This window comes from Cervus canadensis, chromosome 2 (genome assembly GCF_019320065.1).
Source record: "Cervus canadensis isolate Bull #8, Minnesota chromosome 2, ASM1932006v1, whole genome shotgun sequence".
NCBI lineage: Eukaryota > Metazoa > Chordata > Mammalia > Artiodactyla > Cervidae > Cervus > Cervus canadensis.
In genome coordinates this window covers 97,544,846-97,570,884 of record NC_057387.1, presented here as the reverse complement: position 1 = coordinate 97,570,884, position 26,039 = coordinate 97,544,846, and the positions used below count along the sequence as shown (strand labels likewise).

The following is a 26,039-nucleotide window of genomic DNA, read 5'->3' as shown; positions in this document are numbered from 1 at the left end:
GTGTCCAGAGTCTCACATTTCTCCCTTCTGCCCAAGTTCACCAGTCCACCTCCGTAATCATATAAGCCAGGGAGAGAATTCCAGTTAAAGATGGCAAACTAAGTGTATACAATATCTCCTCTGCCTTCTAGACCCCGATAAAGGACAATAAATTGATTTTTTAAAAGATAAATGAGAAACATTAGCAACCGAAAAAACTGAAGCCAATGCTTAGAAGATGGAAAGCTGGTGGAAGAGGGGGGAGGAAACCACAAAATGCGAGCTGAGTGGGACACCTCTGAGCACAGAGTCCTGTCCCCCCAGAACTCTGGAGAGGGGTCAGGATTCTGGACAGAATGGGTGTGAGGCAGGGAACTGAAGGAGGGAGGAAGTCTGCTGGGAGTCCCATCGCACACCCCAGCACCAGAGGCTTAACAGCTCCCATGCTGGAGGTTTACTCTTGGTGGAATGGGCAAAGGCCAGGGCTCAGAGACACTAAGACGTGGGCTAGAAGTAGGTGTGAGCCTGAAAACAATGAACATCTGTGAAAGGAGGGATGAACCCCTCACCCACCAGGCTGCGTTTTTACCCTGGGTTTGAAGCTAGAGGGCTCCTTTTTGGGAAAATGAGCCAGTTCTAAAGAACTGACCCCCAAAGACCCCCACATCGTACCATTTGAAGGTTCTGGAAAGAAAGAACCAGGGACCATCCAGGCAGCTGAACACACAGAGGTGCTGGGAGAGTCACTTACCCAAGGAAGGCATGGACATTTCATGCACCACACCTCACCTCTCCCCCAACACCTGCCCAATACCTTGCTCTCTGTGTATCTTCCATCTGGCTGTTCCTGACTTATACCTTGAAGACTGAAGCCATATACTGCTGAGGTCACTCCTGCTTTTTGAAAATGCCAAGACTGAATGGAAGCTGCAATCCTGAGTGGCCTCACCCTGACGGACATTTTCATACAGTGATGGGCCAGATCAATTATTAGTGACTACACGGGGACCTAGAAGTGTGCCCGTATCTCATGACTGTTACAGTGCATCTGCTGTAAGGAATCCATGGTCAAGGACCAGGGGGTGACCCATGATATCATAGAAAGAGATTTGGTCTTTGTCATGGTTCCTGACACAGAACTCCTAAATCCTTTGTAATCTAAGTGATAGAGGTGGTAGGAGGATCTTCTGTTCTAATGAGGTGAGTCTTGGCAGCTTCTTGATAGTTTCAGGATAGGGGGCTGCTCCCCAGGAAGACCAAACCTTGGTTAGAAACTTAAAACTTCCAGCCCCACCACCCAAACTCTGGGGAGGGAGGAGGAGCTCAAAATTGAATTAATCACTGATAGCCCATGATTTCATCAATAATGCCCACATGGTGAAATCTCCATAAAGCCCCTAGACTGCAGGGTTTAGAGAGCTTCCAGGTAGGTATACATTAAGACACTGGTGGGGAGAAGGAGCAGTGATTTAACTATCAGGACTTGTGGCTTGAGTGTGCCTGGAACTTGGATGCACCTGGTCTTCCTTCAAGGTAGCGCAGATTGTTGCTCAGTTCCGTTCAGTCACTCAGTCGTGTCCGACTCTACAGCCCCATAGACTGCAGCACGCCAGGGTTACCTATTCATCACCAACTCCCAAAGCTTGCTCAAACTCATGTCCATCGAGTTGCTGATGCCATCCAACCATGTCATCCTCTGTCGCCCCCTTCTCCCGCCTTCAATCTTTCCCAGCATCAGGGTCTTTTCCAATGAGTCAGTTCTTTGCATCAGGTGGCCAAAAGACTGGAGATTCAGCTTCAACATCAGACCTTCCAATAAATATTCAGGATTGATTTCCTTTAGGATTGACTGGTTGGATCTCATTGCAGTCCAAGGGACTCTGAGTCTTCTTCAATGACACAGTTCAAAAGCATCAATTCTTCGGTGCTCAGCTTTATTTATAGTCCAACTCTCACATCCATACATGACTACTGGAAAAACCATAGCTTTGACTAGACGGGCCTTTGTCAGCAAAGTAATATCTCTGCTTTTTAATATGCTGTCTAGGTTGGTCATAGCTTTTCTTCCAAGAAGCAAGCGTCTTTTAATTTCATGGCTGCAGTCACCATCTGCAGTGATTCTTGAGCCCGAGAAAATAAAGTCACTGTTTCCATTGTTTCCCCTTCTATTTGCCATGAAGTGATGGGATCAGATGAAAGATGATGCTGTGAAAGTGCTGCACTCAATATGCCAGCAAATTTGGAAAACTCAGCAGTGGCCACAGGACTGGAAAAGGTCCGTTTTCATTCCAATCCCTAAGAAAGGCAATCCCAAAGAATGCTCAAACTACTGCACAATTGCACTCATCTCACACACTAGTAAAGTAATGCTCAAAATTCTCCAAGCCAGGCTTCAACAGTACATGAACCGAGAACTTCCAGATGTTCAAGGTGGTCTTAGAAAAGGCAGAGGAACCAGAGATCAAATTGCCAACATCCACAGGATCATCGAAAAAGCAAGGGAGTTCCAGAAAAACATCTATTTCTGCTTTATTGACTACGCAAAAGCCTTTGACTGTGTGGATCACAATAAACTGGAAAATTCTTCAAGAGATGGGAATACCAGACCACCTGACCTGTCTCTTGAGAAATCTGTATGCAGGTCAGGAAGCAGCAGTTGGAACTGGACATGGAACAACAGACTGGTTCCAAATAGGAAAAGGAGTATGTCAAGGCTGTATATTGTCACCCTACTTATTTAACTTATATGCAGAGTACATCATGAGAAACGCTGGGCTGGAAGAAGCACAAGCTGGAATCAAGATTGCCGGGAGAAATGTCAATAACCTCAGACATGCAGATGACACCACCCTTATGGCAGAGAATGAAGAGGAACTAAAAAGCCTCTTTGATGAAAGTGAAAGAGGAGAGTGAAAAAGTTGGCTTAAAGCTTAACATTCAGAAAACTAAGATCATGGCATCTGGTCCCATCACCTCATGGGAAATAGATGGGGAGACAGTGGAAACAGTGTCAGACTTCATTTTTGGGGGTTCCAAAATCACTGTGAATGGTGACTGCAGCCATGAAATTAATACGCTTACTCCTTGTAAGGAAAGTAATGACCAATCTTGATAGCATATTAAAAAGCAGAGACATTACTTTGCCAACAAAGGTCTGTCTGGTCAAGGCTATGGTTTTTCCAGTGGTCATGTATGGATGTGAGAGTTGGACTGTGAAGAAAGCTGAGCACCGAAAAATTGATGCTTTTGAACTGTGGTGTTGGAGAAGACTCTTGAGAGTCCCTTGGACTGCAAGGACATTCAACCAGTCCATCCTAAGGGAGATCAGTCCTGGGTGTTGGAAAGACTGATGCTGAAGCTGAAACTCCAGTACTTTGGCCACCTCATGTGAAGAGTTGACTCACTGGAAAAGACCCTGATGCTGGGAGGGACTGGGGGCAGGACGAGAAGGGGACAACAGAGGATAAGATGGCTGGATGGCATCACCGACTCAATGGGCATGAGTTTGAGTGAACTCTGGGAGTTGGTGATGGACAGGGAGGCCTGGTGTGCTGCGATTCACGGGGTCGCAAAGAGTCGGACACGACTGAGAGACTGAACTGAACTGATGGGACCAGATGCCATGATCTTAGTTTTCTGAATGTTGAGCTTTAACCCAACTTTTTCACTCTCCTCTTTCACTTTCATCAAGAGGCTCTTAGTTCCTCTTCACTTTCTGCCATAAGGGTGGTGTCATCTGCATATTTGAGGTTATTGATATTTCTCCCAGCAATGTTGATTCCAGTTTGTGCTTCATCCAGCCCAGCATTTCGTATGATATACTATGCATATAAGTTAAATAAGTAGGGTGATAATATACAGCCTTGACATACTCCTTTCCCTATTTGGAACCAGTCTATTGTTCCACGTCTGGTTATAACTGTTGCTTCTTGACCTGCATACAGATTCCTCAGGAGGCAGGTAAGGTGGTCTGGTATTCCCATCTCTTGAAGAATTTTTCAGTTTGTTGTGATCTACACAGTCAAAGGCTTTGGTGTAATCAATTAAGCAGAAGTAGATGTTTTTATGGAACTCTCTTGCTTTTTCGATGTTCCAACGGGTGCTGGCAATTTGATCTCTGGTTCCTCTGCCTTCTCTAAATCCAGCTTGAACATCTGGAAGTTCATGGTTCATGTACTGTTGAAGCCTGGCTTGGAGAATTTTGAGCATTTTCTTGCTAGCATGTGAAATAAGCGCAAGTTTGAATATTCTTTGGCATTGCCCTTCTATGGGATTGCAATGAAAACTGACCTTTTCCAGTCCTGTGGCCATTGCAGAGTTTTTCAAATTTGCTGGCATATTGAGTGCAGCACTTTCACAGCATCATCTTTTAGAGTTTGAAATAGCTCAACTGGAATCCCATCACCTCCACTAGCTTTGTTCTTAGTGATGCTTCATAAGGCCCACTTGACTAAGGCATTCCAGTATGTATGGCTCTAGGTGAGTGATCACACCATCATGGTCATGAAGATCTTTTTTGTTTAGTTCTTCTGTGTATTTTTCCCACCTCTTCTTAGCATCTTCTGCTTCTGTTAGGTCCATACCATTTTTGTCCTTTATTGCATTTCATGCAAAGATGGGCACAATAAAGGACAGATTGTTGCTGGATCACTGGATTTTCTTGAGTGATCATTAACTTACAAATCTCCCAAACTCCCTCAAAATTACCTATTTTTAATCCTCTAGTGGGATTTCTAAACTAATTATCCTACTCTATCCCTATCAGATTCGCTTTTAACATTGTCTCATTTGTACTTTCAATGTCACAAAATACCTCCAAGAGTCCCATTAGTGTGAAGGTTTCTGTCAGTGTGACTTCCTCTGGGACAGCATCATCCTGTCCACCACTTTCCTCACTCTGTTTAAGCTCACACTCACTGGCTCTCCAGCTGCGTCTCTTTTTAGTCCCAGAACCGCAGCCAGGTCTCCATTCCCTCGCAGCATATTCCTCCCACAACTCCATTTGCATCCTACTCAATTTTACTTCCAACTTTATCACTTTCCATTTCTTTGGTCAATTCCCTCCTTCAGTTACTTACTTTTGTAAAATGCCATGTGGGTTTATTGCTGAAGATGAGGAGGCAACACAACTGCACTCTTTGCCACCTGTGCGTGAACTGAATAACGCGTCCAGTGACCAATCACCCACAGACTTTGAAAGAAGCAATTTGGGGTCACTAACCATTATGTATCTTTGAGGCAGTGGTTTCATGGACTGAAGAGCCAGCAGCAAAATCTCTACGTTCCACAGTTACTTGGTTAACAATACTTTGGTAACTGAAAGGTGAACAGTGTTATCCAGGAACTGCTACTGATATGGCACCTTGACAGCCGAAGTCCACGCAAGTTGGTACAAAGCAAGAATAGCCTGGACTCGGCCATGGCAACTACTAATATCCCACCCATCTTTCAATGCATGGAAATACATTTTAAAGCAATGTGAGAGATAATACTGAATGTAGCCCGATTATACTTTAAGAGCTGGAATGGTAAAGTGATATAAATAAGCTCTATGAAGTATATCTGAAATTAAGTGATTCCATTTGCTATAAAAAGAAAAAAAAGGAAAGAAGGTACATCATCCAAACCCTTCAGAAGTACTCAGATCAGTCATTTACTTTTGTCCCTACTAGTGTAAACTCTGTCAACCTTAAAACTCCCCTATGTTCCACACATAATTCAAAGTTTCTTACGCTAAGGCTCCTAACTGGAATTACTATTCGTTACCCTATTCACTACTACTGTACAAATTGTCAAAATATGTTGGGGGTAAAACACTGTGGTCTTCTGAGAATATGACCTATGTGCTTAGATTTTTGTTCATTGAAATTAGTTTACAAAAACTGAATTCATTCTTTTTGTTCTAGAAACAACATCATATGAAACCAGAGAGATCTTTTAGGTACAATGATGCTACAAGAAAACCACACAAAACTGAGTTGTTTTTTCTGCTTAAGCATCTAGAGTTCTCAGATATTTGTAGCCTCAAAATTTCTAAACTGGAATGGAGGCAGCAGGGGCGGAAGGCAGGGTGGGAAGCTGTCTTCCCCTCCTACCTCTCAAGACAGAGAAAATCCCAACACGAAACATGGCCTGCTTACAACCTTCAACCTGCACACAGCTCCAAGCCGGCACTGGAGAACTTCAAATACATACACACCACCATGGCTCAGCAGACACTATGGAGAGCCACCCAACTCAGCAAAATAATCCCACAAAGCTATGTACTCTTCATTAGACAGCAGGAGTGTGCTAAGCATTTTGCACATATTAACTCACTGCTGACAGGAATCCCCTTTGGTAGATTCTATTATCATGTCTATATAGAGATGACAGAGCACAGAAAAATCAACTTGCCCAGGTCAAACAGCAAGTACACAGCAGACACCTGGCACAGTTTGGCCCCAGAGTCCATGCTTTTAATCTCCACAGGGCTCATTTATTTATTATCAATAAATGGCAATATTATTTAATATGTAAAAGTAACTTCTAAATCTTTTAGTCATGAGTTTTTAACCAAGAATATATTTCTCTGAAAATTTTTCTTTAGTTTATTAAAAGAATTTTTACAAAAAGAAGCTAACAGAAGGGATCCAACTGCCTTGTGAAATCCCAAGTCTCCATCTCTTTTTCTTGGTGTTTGTATACAAAGATGCAGCTTGTTTAGTGTCTTCTGCTCTTCATTTTCTCTCTTGTCCGTTTTCCGGGTCTTTTCTGAAGAAAAGGAAATATCAGGTGTGTTCACCCAGCAGTTGGCCTTCTGCCCCAGGGTCTGGACACAAGGAAAGAAAGGGAGGGAGATGGGAGGGGTGGGAGTGGAGGCTGCTCCAGCCCCCTCACTCCATACTCACATTTGATCCTTTCTTTCCAGGCCTCTTGAGGCCCCTGCCATGAGCTGTCTTGGCCCGGAAGCTGGATACATCATCATAGCTCTCACGAGTGTTCCACTTGGAGCCTTTCTTCTTCCCACCATAACCAAACTTCTGGTTTTTATAGCGTCGCTTGGCATTGGGCCTGGAAAAAAAGCAGTCTTATAGGTTACCCTCAACACTGCAAATCCTGACAAATGTTACAATTCAACCATACCCTCAGTTTCCTATCTGTAAACGAAGCCCATAGATACTACTGTACCCAAAATCTCATCCTTGAGCCAGTATTTCTACTCTATAAACTCCCCAGACAAGATCATCTACCTACAGCCTTAACCACCAAAGCAGGAAAACAAAGCAAGAATCAGGAAAAGATCTATCATGTGGCTCATCATTTATCTTCAGAGCCCATGGACTGTAGCCCACCAGGCTCCTCTGTCCATGGAATACTCCAGGCAAGAATACTGGAGTGGATTGCCATTCCCTTCTCCAAGGGATCTTCTGCACTCAGGAATCAAACCCAGGTCTTCTGCATTTCAGGCAGATTCTTTACCGTTTGAGCCATCTGGGAAGCCCCATTTTTAAACTAAATCTTATTAAATTACCCTCAGTTGTTCCTAGTCCTCTCAAGGATATTAAATGTGGTTAACGTTTGAGTGTAATACATGTTAAAACTGATCGTCCCACAGGAATCTCAATTCACCATATCCTAAGTCACAGTCACCTCCCTCCTAGACTGGTTTCACCTCCTGTATCTACAGCCTAACTTGAGGTTGGTGGTCCTATCATATAGTCAGCTGCCCACACTATGAACCTAGGATGGATTATAATTCCTTTTTTCATTCTCTGCACCCAGCTCAATTACTGAGTCCTGCTAATTTGACCTCGTGAGTATTTCTTCAACCAATTTTCTCTTCTCTACCCCTACTACCACTTTCAGGTCATTATCCTTGTTCTCTGGACTTTTGTAATGGGCCCCTGATCAATTTCCCTGCCTCCCTCACTTACACAAGTACCACTGTAATATTGAAAACATGAATATGACCTGCTCACCATTTTGAGTAAAGTCCATGAGCACCTCCCCACTGACTGCTGGAAATAGCCCAGGCTCTTCACAACACTGCCCTGCACTCAGCCCAGGTCCTCCCAGCTACACCTCACCACTCCTTGCCGCATGCTGTAACCCCCATGACACCAAATGCTGGCTGTTCCTCACACACCAACCTACTGTTCTTATCGCTACACTTCTGCTCATTCATGTTCTTCCTTCTTCCCCAAACCCATGTCTCTCCTGTTCTCCTGGTTAATTCTTACTGGTCTTTCAGACTAAGCTCTGGTGAACCCTTCTCCAGGAAGCCATCCCCAGACTCTGACCCCTGGACCATGTCACATATTTCTAAAATGGGCTTCCAGACTTCTCCCTCAATGCCTCTATCACAGCATGGACTATATTATATAGATATGATCATTCTCCTCAGGATGGGTGTCCAGGAATGCATAAAGGTGAATTAAAAGAACCAATAATAATATCCAACATTATCCCTTTTAATCTTTCTAATATTAAGAGGAACTTACAATTTTTTTTTTCATTTTCACAAATGAGGAAATTAACATTTAGGAAGGTGAAGTAACTTGCTCAAAGCTACCCTCCTAATGAGAGACAGAACCCAGATCAGAACCCTAGGTCTGCACACAACCCTCACACATGAGGAATCAACTTCTACTGTGTATTTACTGAAATCACCTCACTTGAACCTTCAAAGACTGATATGGCTGAATGGGCCCATCACACGGCCCATAGGTCGGGCCGTAGGCACAGCCACACTCCTTGCAAAGAGGACACACCATGTACCGTGGCCCTGCATGCACCACCACCAAAACACAATGCAGCACTCACCCCTTCCTCATTTGCTGGCCTTTGGCTCCTTCTTTTGTGCTGCGTGCAACAGGCTTCTGATCTCCCTCAAGGAAGTCCAGTTTATCAGAGAAACCTGGGAGTGAAGTACTTTGATCAACACCACAGTGTTTTAAAAAAAGATTCAACTTCAAAAGAAGGATGTTACTGATGGAATTGGTATTAAGGGCACATCTTGCTCTGCACACCATTGTCAAACGTTAGGTCCAATAGTTCCAAATCAATCAAGCCTTCAGATGTGTTTGATAGAATCAGCAGGTACCCCTGCTCCCCTGCAGCCTTATGAGAGAATACACTCACCTTTCTGATATTTCTTAATGGCACTCATCATGTGTGATTTCTCCTTCTGCCGCTTCTGAAGAACCTCTGTTTGCACCTGGATGTGGACACAAGACTGTTACACCCACTCCAAACCAGCACTCCAAATGGCTACAGTCTCTCAGTGACCAGGCTGTGACCACCACCGAGCACTGACTGTGTGCCACAACCACGTTAAGGCTCTAAGTATATTCTCAATTTCTCATCCCAACAACCCACTGAAGCAGAAATTCTTATGACCCCAAAACGAAGCACAGAGAGATGCTATAATTTGCCCAAGTCACACAGCAAGTGTGGAGCTGAGATTCACACCCAGTAAGTCTGCATTCTTACCCATGACACAACCTGCTACAAAACTGCACAAATCATGTTTATGTCAACATCCAATTCTCTCCCTAATTATAACTGGGCAGATTAAATACCTGAACCACTGCTGCTAGGCATGAAAATCTCAACAGAGAAAACAATCTCTCCCAAAAACAAACAAAAAAAACCTTTAAGGATAAAAAGAGATGCTTAAACTCTAACGCAGAGTTTCTCTATCCCAACACTAGGACAGTTTGAACAGGATCATTTTTTGTCAGGGGGGAGCATGGCCTGTCCTCTGCATTGCAGGATGTTGAGAAGCCTCCCTGCTCTCCACCCACAAGCACCAACTGCACACTCCCCACCAAGGTGTGACAACCAAAAATGCCCCCAGACATTGCCAAATGTTCCCTGGTCAAACAAAATTATCCCCCATCGGACTGTGCTGGGAGGTCAGGTTTGGAAACCACTGATCTGGACCCAGCTCTTCACTGTACAGGTGTGCAAAGTACAGCCCAGAGAAGTGCCTGACTCGCTTGTAATGACCATACTACTTCTGGTGACTCACAGGTGTCCAGGAGGGATTGTGTTTGTGGACACTAGCAGCCCATGCTGCTATGAGGGAGTAAACACACAACGGAACACACACCAGGCACAGAACCAACTCAGACCAGGCAATCTACGGACAAACACCCTCGGCCCCACCCCAGCCCTGTCCGTTGTCCTTCCCACCTTCTTTCCATATTTTCTAAGTGCTCGCAGCTGCTTAGCCTTTTCCGACTTCTCCATGGCAGCCTGCTTAGCCTGCAGTTTCTGTCGAATCTGAAACACAAAATGTTGTCAGCTTATGTTAACTGAAAATGGCGTGGAAGCTGCTTAGGGTGCACTGCAGCAGGGAGCAGACACACTGTGGAGTTCTGCACACTGTGGAGCTCAAAGGAAACTTGGGAATCATCGACTCCAAGCCCTGTGTTTCACACACAAGGATAATAAGGCCCAAAGGCTAACACCTTTATCCAAGACACCAAAGTCTCAGCCTTGGAACCACAACATCAAGGCGACCTTCTTATTCCCAGTGTGCTGTTTGCTCTGTTAAACAAAACAGCTTGCTTGCCACTGAATCAGGAGAAAAGACGAACGTCTCTCCATCCATACCATCTGCAGATGGTGATGAAAGCAGTATACAGCTTTAGCCTCCTTCTCCAGTAGACCATCTGCACTATAAAAACTCAAACTGATAGCAGGTACCTAGCTATTTGCATTAAACATACACATTTCAGTTAAAGAATGAACAGTTATGACTTTGAATGTGCAGAAATGGGTCTGGGTTCATCTCTAGATTAGCTTCCTTGAATACCACTGAGACAAGAAAATCCAGCTTGAGACCCAAGGGAACTATTTAAGTATATCTTAGATTAGACGTTGGTAATTCTCTGCCTCCCAAAGTTGAATAAGGACCAAATTCTACCTAACTGTCCAGTTCAGTCACTCATTCATGTCCAACTCTTTGCGAACCCATGGACTGCAGCACACCAGGCCTCCCTGTCCATCACCAACTCCCGGAGTTTACTAAAACTCATGTCCACTGAGTTGGTGATGCCATCCAACCATCTCATCCTCTGTTGTCCCCATCTCCTCCTGCCTTCAATCTTTCCCAGCATCAGGGTCTTTTCCAATGAGTCAGCTCTTCACATCAGGTGGGCAAAGTATTGGAGTTTCAGCTTTAGCATCAGTCCTTCCAATGAATATTCAGGACTGATTTCCTTTAGGATGGACTGGTTGGATCTTCCTGCAGTCCAAGGGACTCTCAAGAGTCTTCTCCAACACCACAGTTCAAAAGCATCAATTCGGTGCTCAGCTTTCTTTACAGTCCAACTCTCACATCCATACATGACTACTGGAAAAACCATAGCCTTAACTAGCCTTAACTTAGCTAACTGTAAATTATGCCAAATCTGAGCCATACATCAATCCTTCATTATACAGCAGAGAAAACCTGAGGCTCAGAGAAAGGTAACTGTCTGCAAGTTATAATGCTGCCCCGGCAATGGCAGGAAAGAACTGTTGTCTCTTCCACACACCATACCATGACCATGCCAGCTAGGAGATGCATAAAGATCATCTTTACCCTAGGGACCACACTTCTTACATTATGTTCCTCCCTTAACTGCTTATATTAGGAAAAAGTCAACCTTACATTTGTCCAGCTGGTGTTGATTAGCATGAATCTGACATAGATAACTGAGATAATAATCGTCCTCTGACAACTGGCTCCCTATTAATGGGCTTATGCCTTTGTTTGTTTGAACATTAAGGGAGACAAGCCAGCTATATAGACTTAAGTACAAAGCCTCAGTCTTCCACAGAAAACCTTTTCCATTTCTTACCTTCTGCATCTGCTGATCAGACTTGGCCATCTCTGCAAAGTAATCCGTAGGCCGCTTGGTAGGCACTTTGAGCTGATGGAGGCGGGGCAATACTGCAAGCACTGCTGCCTGGGCTTGACGGTAGCTGAGGATGTAGGACAAAGTGTGAAATAAGCTAAGGCAGAGAGGCCTTACATCCTTCTCACTGCCTCTCATAAGGTATCCAAGGTCTGAAGAGCCCACAACACCTGACCTCCACCAGCAAGAACACACACACAAACAAAAATGGTAATAAAATCTCATTAACTCATTAGGAGAAATCTTTTAAAAGGGGTGGGGAGTATTGCTCAAAATGAATTAGTAGTTTAATAAAATGACCACTTCAGAAGTGCTCACTAACTTACAAATGCCAGTTACACATTCTTATTTAGTCACTAAAAAAAAAAGTCCATATAAGGATCCCGCATAAGAAACTTTTTGTTCTCATAATCAACTGCACAAAAAACTTTAAAACTTAATATTTGCAAATAAACTGGACTTTAAATTGTGACTGCTGGACCACGGGGTTTTTCTCTCAACCACGGAGCATCTCCTACTCTTTAGTCCAAAGAATCTTTCCTCCTTACTCCCAGGCTTAGGACACCTCGGAGGAACACAAGCTCACGGCTTCCACCCTCTCCCCACTCTCTAGCACAGGGACCCACAACCTTTCACACACTAGAAAACATACATACAAGCTCATCTCACGCTTAAAGTCATCTTCTGGATCAACAGCTTTCGGATCCTGGTTCTGAGATGTTGACTGAGGTCCACTGATTTCTGGTACCGGACCCAGGGTCACATCAAGCCTTTCAACCCATTCCAGATCCCGCTTGAATTCAGCCAAACACTGCTTCAGGCCATTCTAGGAAATTCAGACACCAAGCTCACAAAAAGGTAACAGGCCAACAAACGAAGTGCCAACCTCCAAGACCCCGACAGGTAGTTGACCCTCTTGGCAATGCGCAGGATGTCTTTCCTGGAACTAGAACGCAGTCTCTGGAGCACAACAGAGCCTCGCGCGCATCCCAAGTCTAGCATCCTCCGACCGGGCCCCCGAACTCACCACGTCATTCACGGCCTTCTTCGGCCCCTCTAGCACCACGTTGAGGCCTGGCTTTAGAAGCCCTCGGGAAAACGCCTCCTGCAACTACAAGGCACGTTCCGCGGTGAGAACGGGAGAGTGAGGAGCCCTCTCCCTCGCGCAGCCCCGCGAGCTCGGATGATACCTACCTCTCTGTCTGTGACAAGAGCGTCATCAGAATCGGAGTCCGAACCTGAGAGCGGGGGGGTGTCCATCTCACCACGCGCGAGTCCACACCCACCGGAGGAAGCGGAGTAGCCCGAGACGCCCGCGCCTGGAAAAGGGCGCCCCTCGCCGCGGCCGGTTTGCAGCCCCCTGCCCTCCTGCCGCGGACCCACGTGGACTCGAACCGCACCGGAGCAAACAGCAGCTCCTGAGCTCTCTGAGCAAAAGACTTCCGCTTCCGGGTGCTTACATACTTCCGGCTTGCCGTTGCTACAGGAACCGCTCCGGCGTCGGTGAGTGCTGGGTTGCTTCGGATTCGTAGGGGCACACGCGTGGTCTGGTGATCCAGAGAGCAGAAGCTTACAGGTGGGAGAGATCCCTGGGGGTCGTCCAGAGGAGCAGGAAGCCGCGAGGGCGAAAGAAACGAGCAGACGCAGGAGCTGGGTCTGGGGCACCGGACGAGTTTGATAAGGGGAGGGGGCAGAGGAGCAGTTCGGGGGCGGACCCACGGGCGTGTCGCGGGGAGGGTGCGGCAGGGTGGGCGGGGTTTCGCGTTTCTCCTTGCTCACCAGCTGCGTTGCATCTTTAGCGGAACTACCCGGACAATGTCCACTGTGGTAGCTCAGTCGCTGCATGTTTTTGGTCTTCGACCCCACGTGTCCAACAATGTCTTCTTCTTCGATGAACAGATCATTATATTTCCTTCAGGAAATCACTGTGTGAAGTACAATGTGGATCAGAAATGGCAAAAATTCATTCCAGGTAAAACTGTTTCCAATCTGACACCTAGGTAACCATGTGAACCAAATATAACACGGTAATCCCAATAGGACGATTGAAAGAAAACTTTTTTGTCCAACTCGAATATACATATAGTTTTATAAATGTAGAAGAAATACATGTCTACTTGCCTTATTTTAATGTGTAGATTAATGAATCATACATACTTAAAGTCACATGTAAAATCATGTTAATTTAAAGGTACTTACTTTCACTGTGATCTAATGGAAAAAAATTCTTTTGAAGAGTTTCATGCATCTTCATTATCACTCTCTTTGTCATCACCAGGGCTGCTTTTTGACTTCTCAAACAGTTTTCTAGAGTACACCACTTTCATTACAGACCTTTTGAATCCATTTATGATGAAGACACTGGAGATTTTACCCCAGGTCTGAAATAACCATTTGTGTACTGTAACATTTGGTTTTGTTCACATTGGTCCTGCAAATGATATATATGATTTCCACATCTTAGCCACTCTTTTCCACTGTCTTCTGCGCTCAACCCGTTTTAATGTGACATGCATACAAAAGACTGTATACTACATATATGTAGTATTTAAAGAACTATAGTAAAATGAAAATCTGCAAATCTACCAAAAGGAGAGCAAATAGTACAGTACCAGTTCCTGTGTTTCTCCCTGACATCATTCATCTCACATGTGCCCACTCTCACTCCATCCTGTAATTATTCCCTTATTTCTCTGTATAGTTTTACCACATATTTATCTGTGTGGCCTTATGTAAGATATTGTTTTTGTTTGTGCTACTTTCCAACTTCGTATAAATGTAATGGTAGTGTATGTATTCTGTGACTTGCTTCTCTTGTTTAACAACATACTTTGAGATTCATGCATTTTGTACATGTTAACTGAGTTCTTTTCATTACTATGCAGTATTCCCTCATATGACTCTAGTGTCTCAAATATATTTATCCATTCTAGTGTTGATGGACATTTGAGAATCAACTTTTTTTTTTTTGCTGCTCTGGTAGCTCAGATGGTAAAGAATCCGCCTGCAATGAGGGTTCAATCACACTGGGTTCAACTTGGGTTTGACCGCTGGGTTGGGACGATCCCCTGGAGAAGGGAACGGTTACCCACTCCAGTATTCTGGCCTGGAGAATTCCATGGACAGAGGAGCCTGGCAGGCTACAGTCCATGGGGTTGCAAAGAGTTGGACACGACTGAGTGACTTTCAGTTTCATTTTTTTGCTATTTCAAACCGTACTGCATTCTTGCATTCATGTGTTCTCATCTACTTGTGCAGAGATTCTCCAGGGCACACACCAAAACAGTAGTGTGGCCGTACTAGTTCACAACTGCTGTTACCCCACAACCTCACCACCCCTTGCTGTTGTTCTACTTCCTAATGTTTTGTGCATTTACCTACTACTAATGAGGATGAGAATCTTTTCACATGATTAAGGGGCTCCTCCTGTTTAATCTTCTATGAAATGTCTTATTTAAATTTTTTATCCATTTTCTATGTTTTGGGGGGTAATTTTCTTACTGATTTATGGTCGAACTATATTTTCTGTATGCTAATCCTTTGTCAGATGTATACATACTACAGATAATTTCTCCCAGTTTGGGGCTTGTGTTTTCTTCCTCCTTATGGTATCTTGATGGACAGAAATTCTTGGTTTTAATGAAGTCAAATTTATCAACCTTACTCAAGCTTGTTAATATATTCTCCTATATTATCTCTTTGATACGCTCCACATTTACCTTTCATCTTTTAAGCGCTGGGTTAGGAGGATGCTGAGTGTGGGGGATTAGTGAGGAACCCAGTATGCCTGGAGCAGAGGGAATAGAGGAGGAGGAGCGAACGGTGAAGCAGAGAAGTAGGCAGAGCAACATCACATGGGCTTTGAGAGGAAGGGCTCCTACTCTGAGTAAAATGAGAGGCTGGGATGGAGGATTCTGAGCAGAGTGACATGATCTGACATGTTTCAAAAGGTTCCTTGTGGCTTCTATTCACAGCATAGATTTAAGGAGGGACAAGGGAGGAAACAGGAGACCAGCTGAAGGACTATGGCTGTAATCCAGGTGGGAGGACATAGTGGCTTGGAGCAGGTAGCAGGTAACAGGGATGGTGAAAAGAGATCAAAGCCTGGCTCTATTTTGAAGGTGGAGGTGACAGGTTTCCTCATCGACCTGATGTAGTTGGGAGAGAAAAGGAAGAAGCAAGGCTTTTGGCCTGAGCAACTGAAAGGATGGAGTTGCTGCTAATTGAGACAGGAAAGACTGCAGAAGGAGCAGGTTTTGTGTGGAATGTTAGTTTTTGACATGGGAAGACTGAGATGCCTGCTAGATATGCAAGACTGAGATGCCTGCTAGATATGCAAGACTGAGATGCCTGCTAGATAGGATCTTAAGTGAGCACTTTGATGCCAATTCTTGCCTGGAGAGTTCCATGGACAGAGGAGCCTGGCAGGCTACAGTCCATGGGGTAGCAAAGAGTTGGACCCGACTGAGCGACTAACACTTTTTCAATTTCAGTTGATGTCAGTTGTGGATTCAAGAGAAAAGGCCCTGGCTGGTAATAAACATTTGAAGGTTGTTAGCATAGAGGTGAAATACAAAGTCCTTAGAATGAGGACTTCCCTGGTGGTCCAGTGGTTAATTCTGCACTTCCAATGCCAGGGACATGGGTTCAACCCCCGGTCAGGGAACTTAAGATCCTACAAGCTTGCAGCATGGCCAAATAATAATCTTTTTAAAAAATCCTTAGAATGGATTGGATCACCCAGGGAGTAAATGAGTTTGTGAAAGAAAAGAAGGGTAAAGATTGGGCTGTGGGGCCTTCCTACATTTAGTGCCAGGAAATGAGGAAGAACCTGAAAAAGAGTCGTTGGAGGAGTAGCCAAAAAAAGGAAATCCATATAGGAGGTGAACATATTTCAGGGAGAAGTCAGTCATCAACTGGGTTAAAACAATGGCAAAGCATTTACAAACTGCAATCAGTCAGCACATGTTAAGCACCCACTGGGAGTCAGACACTAGTGATTAAAAGAATGAGTAAGCCGGAAAGCCAGGGCCCCAGGCCTCCGGGAGCTCTCAACATTGTAGTGGGGACAGGTATGTATTCAAATGGGCATCGGGACTATGTAAATGAGCAGGACACCTTCTAGGCCAGGTACAGCCCTGGTAAGAAGCACAGAGGAGGGGAGTAAACTCTTGTCCTTTGCCTTCTCCTGGCAGTCTTGTCTACACTCACACTTTCAACTCCCCACCATGACTTTTACCTCAAATCTGTATTTCAGTCCAAACATCTCCCCTAGCTTTCATCGTATCAAGCGGCCTGCTAAGACCTCTTTACCTGAAAGTTCCACAGTATGTATCTCACACACAATATATCCAGAATGGAATTTATCATTTCCTTTCTTCTCCCTCTTTCCTTGAGACTCTACTTTGCAAGGTATCAAAACACATGATAAAGATACGATTACAAAAATAAGCTAGTCCTAGTATAAATATCCCAGAAACCCAATAATACACAAATAAATGAATACAGTGGATAAAGGAATACATAAATGAATTTCAGTTCAGTTCAGTCACTCAGTCGTGTCCGACTCTTTGCAACCCCATGAACCACAGCACACCAGGCCTCCCTGTCCATCACCAACTCTTGGAGTTTACCCAAACTCATGGCAACCCACTCCAGTATTCTTGCCTGGAAAATCCCATGGACGGAGAAGCCTGGGAGGCTACAGTCCATAGGGTCGCAAAGAGTCAGACACGACTGAACGAAAAGTGGAGGAAGAATATGGAGTGCTGGCCGTTCAGGGCATAAAGGCCTGTTATCTGACCCTGCTGCACCTTCCAGACCCATCTCGGTCACCCCTGGCTCACACAGGATGCTCAGCCATTGCCCACTGTGTGTAGTTCCCCCACCCTCTACACCATTTCTCACTTCCACACCTTTGCCCTTCCTGACCTGCCCCACCCCCCATCCTATTCCCACTTTGTCCTCTTTTAGGAATCCTTCCCTGCCTTCTCCTCCCACCACAGCCTCAGTGAGGGGCCCATCCTAGTTGTTTTCAAAATAGCCAAGGCACAGTTGTACTGAAGGATACAGGGATCAACAGTTACATTTCTGCACTTTTCTCCTGTTGCCTTGGCAGCACCCACCACGGTGCCTGGTTTGTGCTAGATCTCGGTGAATGCATGGTCACCCCTCATCAGCCCCTCTGCTCTCTTTGCAGGCTCAGACAAGAGTCAGGGCATGTTGGCCTTGGCCATCAGTCCCAATCGGCGCTACCTCGCTATCTCAGAGACCGTGCAAGATAAACCTGTCATCACCATTTATGAACTGTCAGCCATCCCCTGCCGGAAGCGCAAAATCCTTAATAATTTTGACTTCCCAGTTCAGAAGTTTATTTGCATAGCTTTTTCTCCAGACTCTAAATACCTCTTGACTCAGACCTCACCTCCAGAATCAAACCTTGTCTATTGGCTGTGGGAAAAACAGAAAGTCATGGCCATTGTTAGAATCGACACTCAGAACAATGCTGTCTACCAGGTACTGCCCGGAATAACAAATATTATGCAAATTATTAAAAAATAGTACAAGCTGTCTCTCACTGAATGCTTTCTATGTGCCAGGGATAGTGCTGACTTCTTAAAATGCATTTTGAAATTTGCCACACAACACCATATAAAGTATACATAATTGTTGTCTCTGTTTTAAAGATGAAATAACTGAGGCTGCAACAATTTAGCAGGACCAGGACTCCCTGACCCCAGGGCCTGTGTTCTTTATTTTGGCCCAGAACTGCTTGCTGGTCACAAGTCAGGTTCAGAGGCAGTTTGATCAATTTGCTCTCTCTCCCCAGACCTGGCCTCTCCTGGGCAGCATTTCTGGGCTTTGGGAAGACTTAAGGAAGGTGGTGTGAGGTCATAAATGTTTAGGAAACTATCCGTGAAATTGCAGTTATGTGAGGAGCAGAAGTTTCTATTGTGCTTTGAGGGTGAAATGCAGAGGATGTGTCAGGAGGCTGGCTGGGTCCCAAGGAGGCTTTGCTTGGAGCAGTCAACCTGGTCTGAGATCTAGTGCTCAGTGTTACAGGGCCACGCGCTCAGTTCTGTTCAGGTTCAGAGATACTGGCTGATCAGCATCTTGGGCACAGACTCTGTTATTCTCACGAGGCTGGCGTGTGAACCAGCCTGCCACACCCAGAACACACATCATCTATCCGGTGTGTTTCCTCCCTTGAGAAGTGAAATTGTTAACCAACAGGTTGCTTGGTGATTACAGAATCAGAGCAGAGACGAGTAGAGCCTGAAGATTACTTCATCCAGGTCATAGTAAGGCAGGATACAGCATCCTATTCAGAGCAGGGAGCACCTTGTCTCGAACAGATTCAGGAAACATTCGCTGGATGCCTGCTTTGAACCTGCCACTGGGGATACAGAGATGAAAAAGGCATAGCCCCTCCAGGTGCTCACCATCCAGTGGGGGGACAGATTGCCTGTGACGGCCAGTGGGGATGAGGGTAAAGGGAAAGGAGGCCTAATCCCTGACATGTGGCTCCTTCGCCCTGGACAGGTCACATAAACCTGCCTGACCCTCATTTTTCTGTTTTTAGCTGAGGTTTCATTCTATTTTGCTAACACAGAGTTTGGTGATTGTCAAGACCTGCTCATCCTGCTTTTTGGTCTGCATCAGATGACTTTTGAAGGTTTTCTAATTTGACTCATGGACCCTACAAATATAATGGACATAAATCTGTCCTCTTATCAAATATGTCTTAAAATTATATGATTTAGTGATGTTTAAAGGATCCTGTGAACTACTTGGACTAACTAATAATTAGTTAAATGGGAAATAATTTCATCAAGTTTAGTTTTATGTCTCTTTTTCTTTCATTCTTTCATATTTTACAGGTGAGCTTCAATCCCCAGGATAACACTCAGATTTGTATCACTGGAAATGGGATGTTTAAGCTGCTCCGTTTTGCTGAGGGAACCCTGAAGCAAACTAATTTTCAGAGGGGAGAACCCCAAAACTATCTTGCCCACACCTGGGTGTCCGATGACAAGATTATTGCTGGCACTGATACGGGCAGACTCTTCCTCTTTGAATCTGGAGATCAACGCTGGGAGACAAGTATCGTGGTCAAGGAGCCCACCAGCGAGACGAAGAACCTGGGGATGATCCAGGAATCAGAGAGGTAACAATGCCCTCTCTTAGTAAAACACACTCATCTTGCCAGTAGCATCACCCCTAAAACAGCATTCTTTAAAAATCATTCCCTTATCTTTTCTAGTGTTCATCCATATTCAGGGTCGAATTTGATGTTTATAACCATAACCTAGGTACAACTATTTTTATTTTTATACCTAACCTCATTTTATAAGTGTTTCCCTGGTGGCTCAGACGGTAAGGAATCCATCTGCAATGCAGGACACCCCGGTTCAATCCTGAGTTGGGAAGATCCCCTGGAGAAGGGAATGACTACCCACTCCAGTATCCTTGCCTGGAGAATCCCATGGACAGAGGAGCCTGGTGGGCTAGAGTCCATGAGGGTCACAAAAAGTCAGACACAACTAAACAACTAACAGTTTCACAGACTGGTATGACTTAGTCTTCAAAACTACCTATTTTCAAAAATATGTTTTCTCCTGGCTTCCCAGTTTACTAAATCAGTTAAATAGATGTCCACCAAGCCTTTGCAATGTGCAAGGCATCTTGCTAAATGCTGGGGACACAGGTCCTCAGGACCTTATAATTTGATAGGAAGCAGCAGACTAATGAGGAAATACAAGGAAATGTCAGTCAGTATGACAGAAGTGTATGGACCAGAGTAGGGGCTCAGGATGAAGCTGTCAATTTTACCTCTACTGCAGCCAATAATAGTCATATCTCATATTGGACAGTACCACTGTGTGGTCTAGACACTGCCTTAAACACTCTGTATATAACCTCATTTCAGGCTTACCCACCCTACATCGTACATATTATTATCCCATATTGCAGACTCTAAGAGGCTAAATGCCTCACCCGAGATCACAGCACTGTTAAGTAACAGGCCAGGATTCAAAGCCAGATGTCTGATCCCAATACCTGAGCCCGCAGTCAAAACGGCACCCTGTAGATTCCTCTTCCTCAATGTCTTTGGGTTCACCCATTTCTACCACCCCAATGCCAATGACATCTCCTTTTTGTCATGATTATGTTAAGAACTTCCTAATAAGGCCATTTCCCTCCAGTCTGCTGTGTTCACCATCTTTCAGTGAGTCCAGGACTCCAAGAATAAAGCTCAGACTCCTAAACTTGGCCCACATGCCCCTGCTACTCTGACCCTTCTCTATATCTGCCACATCAGCTCTTGCCTCTGTCTACTGCATATCCCTCATGCAGTCTCCTACTTCTGGGCTTAGTCTGCCCCTACACCGACCCCACTCCCCTCGACACTGCCACATCCCTCTTTGTCCTTCTGGTCTCAGCTGGGAGCCCCCAGCCTCTGCTCATCTCAGACAGCTGTTCTTCCTCTAAATCTGTTCTTAGGTGTTCTTGTTAGCTGATAATCGGCCAATGCCATCCTACTCAGCAGTCCCTGACAGTTCTTATCATACACCCCCTAGACCATCAGCTTAGGAACTGGGTCAACTTATTTATCATTGTTTCACAGAGTCGTTAACACAACATAACTCTGGTAAATGTCATATGAATGAATGAGTGAATGCAAATATGCATAAATGAATGAAAGAGAAAGAAGGGAAGGGGAGGAAGAAGAGAAGGAAGGAAGGAAAGAAAGGGAAAGGGATGGAAGGGAGAGAAGGAAGCGGAAACCTGGATTTAAATCTCAGCTCTTCCCCTTACTAATTGTGTGATCTTGGAAACAACCCCTCTGAGCCACTTTTTTCTAAACAACAAAATGAGTATGATAATAAAAAAACAGTGACCACAGAGGATTGCAGGATTTCCATATAAGTGTATAACCTTCCATCTCCCATGGAGCGCCAGTAGCACTCCCAGCCAAAGGGGCGCATTTAGGCCATGGGTAGGGGGCTCACACTGAGTGGTTTCTCGTGTGCATGCATGCTAAGTTGCTTCACTTGTGTCCAACTCTTTGCGACACTACTGACTGTAGCCTGCCAGGCTCCTCTGTCCATGGGATTCTCTGGGCAAGAATACTGGAGTGGGTTGCCATGCCCTTCTCCAGGGGATCTTCCTGACCCAGGAATGGAACATGGGCCTCCCACATTGCAGGCAGGTTGTTTACCATCTGAACCACGCTCCCACACCCAAGGACAGTCCTTCTTTCTCATCCCTGGCACAGTTCATCTCCTTGGAATGGTCTCTGTTATCTGCGTGTGCTATTTTCTTTTCCAGCCTGATCGAATTTCCAGCAGTCTCTTCCCCAGTCCCTTCTTACGAGCAGGTCATGATGACCAGCAGCCGCAGCCAGCTCTCGCTGCCCCAGGTGTTTGCCATCGCAGCCTATTCAAAGGGATTTGCCTGTTCTGCTGGGCCAGGGAGAGTTCTGCTGTTTGAGAAGATGGAAGACAAGGAGTTTTACCGTGAGAGCAGGGAGATCCGGGTAAGGAGGGGAGGAAGCAGCAGTGCTGGGGTCCAACTGGCATCTGTTCTCCAGGAGCAGGGCAGTGACACAGCGTTTGATGCAGGGAAAGGGGCTGAGTGCAGAGCACAAAGGGACTCGAGCCATCTGTCCTGAGGGGAGTTTTAGGATGGATTGGACAGAGTTGCGGTATAGAAATAGGGAGCTCTGGATCTGAATCCTGGGAGAGAACTTGGGTAAATTGTTTTCTCTTCAAGTTCAGTGTTCCCATAATGTATATGGATATTTTAACATCAAGAACACCACCTGGTGTGGGACTTCTCTGGTAGTCCAGTTGCGAGTCTCTGCACTCCCAGTATAGGGGACCTCGCTTCTAGATCCTCGGTCAGGGAACTAGATCCCACTTGCCACAGCTAAGAGTTTGCATGCTACAGCTAAGATCTCATGTGCCTCAACTAAGACCAGGCACAGCCAAATAAGTAAATAAATATCTTTAAAAAAAAGAAAAAGAAAAGAAAACTACCTGGGCTTCCCTGGTGGCTCAGAGGGTAAAGCGTCTGCCTGCAATGCAGGAGACCTGGGTTCGATCCCTGGGTCGGGAAGATCCCCTGGATGAAGGAAAAGGCAACCCACTCTGGTACTCTTGCCTGGAAAATCCCATGGACGGAGAAGCCTGGTAGGCTACAGTCCATGGGGTCGCAAAGAGTCAGACAGGACTGAGCGACTTCACTTTCATTTTCACCTGGTATGCAGCAGGCATTCAGCAAATCTTTGGGGAAGAAATGATACAGACCTCTGCAGAGAGAGATTTCACCTGGTTGGGAAAGAACCAGGAAGGTTTCAGGGTGTTTGAAGGTCATCTTTGAAGAAGGGTTGCAGAGGATGGATAACATTCGACAGGAAGACCCAGATCAGGAAGTCCAGGTGAAGGGAAGAAATTAAGCAAACGTACCGCTGACAGGGAGCAGTAGTGTGTTTGGGAGATATCTGTTCCCCAGTGGAAGGGCCTTAAGTCCCTGAAGGGAACGAGAGGACTAAGGCTGGTAAAAAGATGGCAAACGCCAGCGTGAGAGTGAGTATGTAAACGGGCAAGGCATCCTGTTTTCAGTGGAGATGGTTTCCTGGCTGAGTGACTTCACATGAGTTGCTGAATGTAGCAAACCTGTGCCTCTTCATTAAGGAAACAGCTTACCCTGGCGGTTATCGAAAGGATTACACATCTGTGTGATCACTGGATGCAGTTCAGTTCAGTTCAGTCGCTCAGTTGTGTCCAACTCTGCAACCCCATGGACTGCAGCACACCAGGCTTCTTTGTCCATCACTAACTCCCGGAGTTTACTCAAACTCACGTCCATCACGTTGGTGATGCCATCCAACCATCTCATCTTCTGTTGTCCCCTTTTCCTCCCACCTTCAATCTTTCCCAGCATCAGTGTCTCTCCCAATGAGTCATCTCTTCACATCAGGTGGGCAAAGTATTGGAGTTTCAGCTTCAGCATCAGCCCTTCCAATGAACACCCAGGACTGATCTCCTTTAGGATGGACTGGTTGGATCTCCTTGCAGTCCAAGGGACTCTCAAGAGTCTTCTCCAACACCACAGTTCAAGAGCATCAATTCTTTGGCACTCAGCTTTCTTTATAGTCCAACTCTCACATCCATACATGACACTGGAAAAACCATAGCTTTGACTAAACAGACCTTTGTGGGTAAAGTCATGTCTCTGCTTCTTAATATGTTGTCTAGGTCATAGCTTTTCTTCCAAGGAGCAAGCGTCTTTTAATTTCATGGCTGCAGTCACCATCTGCAGTGATTTTGGAGCCCCCAAGAATAAAATCTCTCCGTTTCCATTGTTTTTCCCTATCTGTTTGCCATGAAGTGATGGGACTGGATGCCATGATCTTAGTTTTTTGAATTCTAAGTTTTAAGCCAACTTTTTCACTCTCCTCTTTCACTTTCATCAAGAGGCCCTTTAGTTCTTCACTTTCTGCCATAAGGGAGGTGTCATCTGCATATCTGATGCAGTGCCTGTGCTCAATAAATAATACTGGTTATTCTTGCAGTTAGGAATTAGTCCTGAGGTTTTTTGTTACTGGAGCCAAAAGGCAGTGAGGTCTAGGATCACAGCAGCGGGAAGCAGAGAGAGCCTTCGTGAAGGCTAAGTCTGTAGGACATCCCCTGAGTAGATGCCGGAGCCCAGAGATAAGGCCCTCTCAGGTAGGTTACCCAGGCTCAAATCAGGGTGCTGGGAAAGGACGCCAGGAAATAGGGGTTAAGAGCAAGGTGGGTGGGCACTAGGGGGAGTTTACTTTGACTGTAAAGCAGTCCATTCTTTTGTGTGTTCATTTATTTAACAAATATTTATTGAGTGTTTGCTATGTGTCAGGCTCTGTGCTCGGGGCTGGGACATAGACAAGAAGTAACCACACTGACACTTGTCCTTAGGGCTCAGTCAACTAGCAAACAAACAGACATGAACAGATTGTTGGATGAGGTCAATCCTATGAGGAAAATACAGCCGGGAAAGGACAGGGAGTCAGAGGGGCTTCTGTTCTAGAAAAAGTGGGTGGGGGAGGCCCCCCTGAGGAATGTTGACACTTGACCAGAGACAAGGATAAGGTGAAGCAGTTTGAAACGTGGTTTGGACCTTGGGAGTGAGATCACTCTCAATATATCCATGGCACATGCACACTCACACACAGGCTCACACGCACACACACACATATGTACACACATACTCATATACACAGCCATTGTGCTTGGCTTCTATCTGGCACATAGATGATGCTTAATTTTCACAGTTTTAAGTATTTATTATTGTAATTACTCTGTTGTTTTCAGGCTTCCCTTGTGGCTCATCTGGCTCCACTGTGGCCCACAGTGCGGGAGACCTGGGTTCGATCCCTGGGTTGGGAAGATCCCCTGGAGGAGGGAAAGGCTACCCACTCCAGTATTCTGGCCTGGAGAATTCCATGGACTGTGTAGTCCGTGGGGCCACAAAGAGTCAGACACAACTGAGCGACTTGCACTTGCACTTTCACTGTTGTTTTCGTTGGATCCTCGTATTAGGTAAAATCATTGAGAGAGAAAATATAGAGACAAAAAGAGGACTGAGGACAAAACTTAGCATTTCCCAATTTCAAGACTGAGACAGGATGAGAGCCCAGCAGGACACTGACAAGGCGAGGTCGTTCACTTATTCAGTCAACAAGTGTCTGTCGGTCACCTGTCAGGGCCAGGCTCCGCGGTGGGGCCTGCAGTGGGTGCATCGGACGTGGCGCTTCCCCCACGGACCTCACTGTCTGGGGGAGGGTGCGAGGCCACACCGTGCCGTCCCTGAGTGCCTGCCATGGGCCAGGCCCCGCTCCAAGCAGCAGGGGACACAATGGGAACAGACCAGGTCCTGGCCCGCAGGCTTCTGTTCCACGCTATGCAGTGTGACACCTGGGACAACAGAGGGAAGCCCTGGGTGCTGCGGGCACATTGAGGGACTGTCAGGGCCACTCAGCCCAGGGCGGTCAGGGAAGGCTGCACAGAGCCCTCGCTGTCCTGGTGGAGCAGGAGGACGGGATAGGAGGTGCTGAGGAAGACAACGCCACGCAGTGGGAGGGCAGCTCAAGAGTCCAGGGTGTTCAGGGGAGGAAGGTGCCAA

The 26,039-nt window shown here is 45.7% G+C and overlaps 2 protein-coding genes across 2 annotated transcripts in view; one reads left to right on the top strand and one right to left on the bottom strand.

Moving 5' to 3' along the window:
- Window positions 1-6,545: 6,545 nt before the first annotated feature.
- EBNA1BP2 (EBNA1 binding protein 2) lies at window positions 6,546-13,314 on the bottom strand. The gene is made up of 9 exons (XM_043461646.1): window positions 13,065-13,314; window positions 12,898-12,981; window positions 12,527-12,696; window positions 11,814-11,937; window positions 10,159-10,248; window positions 9,103-9,178; window positions 8,785-8,878; window positions 6,870-7,032; window positions 6,546-6,732 (listed from the first exon to the last, which is right to left on the bottom strand). The coding sequence occupies exons 1-9, from the start codon at window positions 13,128-13,130 to the stop codon at window positions 6,682-6,684; spliced, it is 918 nt and encodes a 305-aa protein (XP_043317581.1). The 5' UTR covers window positions 13,131-13,314; the 3' UTR covers window positions 6,546-6,681.
- A 367-nt stretch (window positions 13,315-13,681) lies between these two features.
- Window positions 13,682-26,039, top strand: part of CFAP57 (cilia and flagella associated protein 57) — a 67,104-nt gene continuing 54,746 nt past the window's right edge. Inside the window, exons 1-4 of the mRNA XM_043461644.1 lie at window positions 13,682-13,842; window positions 18,070-18,386; window positions 19,751-20,037; window positions 22,203-22,410. Coding sequence (XP_043317579.1) covers window positions 13,686-13,842; window positions 18,070-18,386; window positions 19,751-20,037; window positions 22,203-22,410 — 969 coding nt within the window. The 5' untranslated portion in view covers window positions 13,682-13,685. The remainder of the gene's footprint in view (window positions 13,843-18,069; window positions 18,387-19,750; window positions 20,038-22,202; window positions 22,411-26,039) is intronic.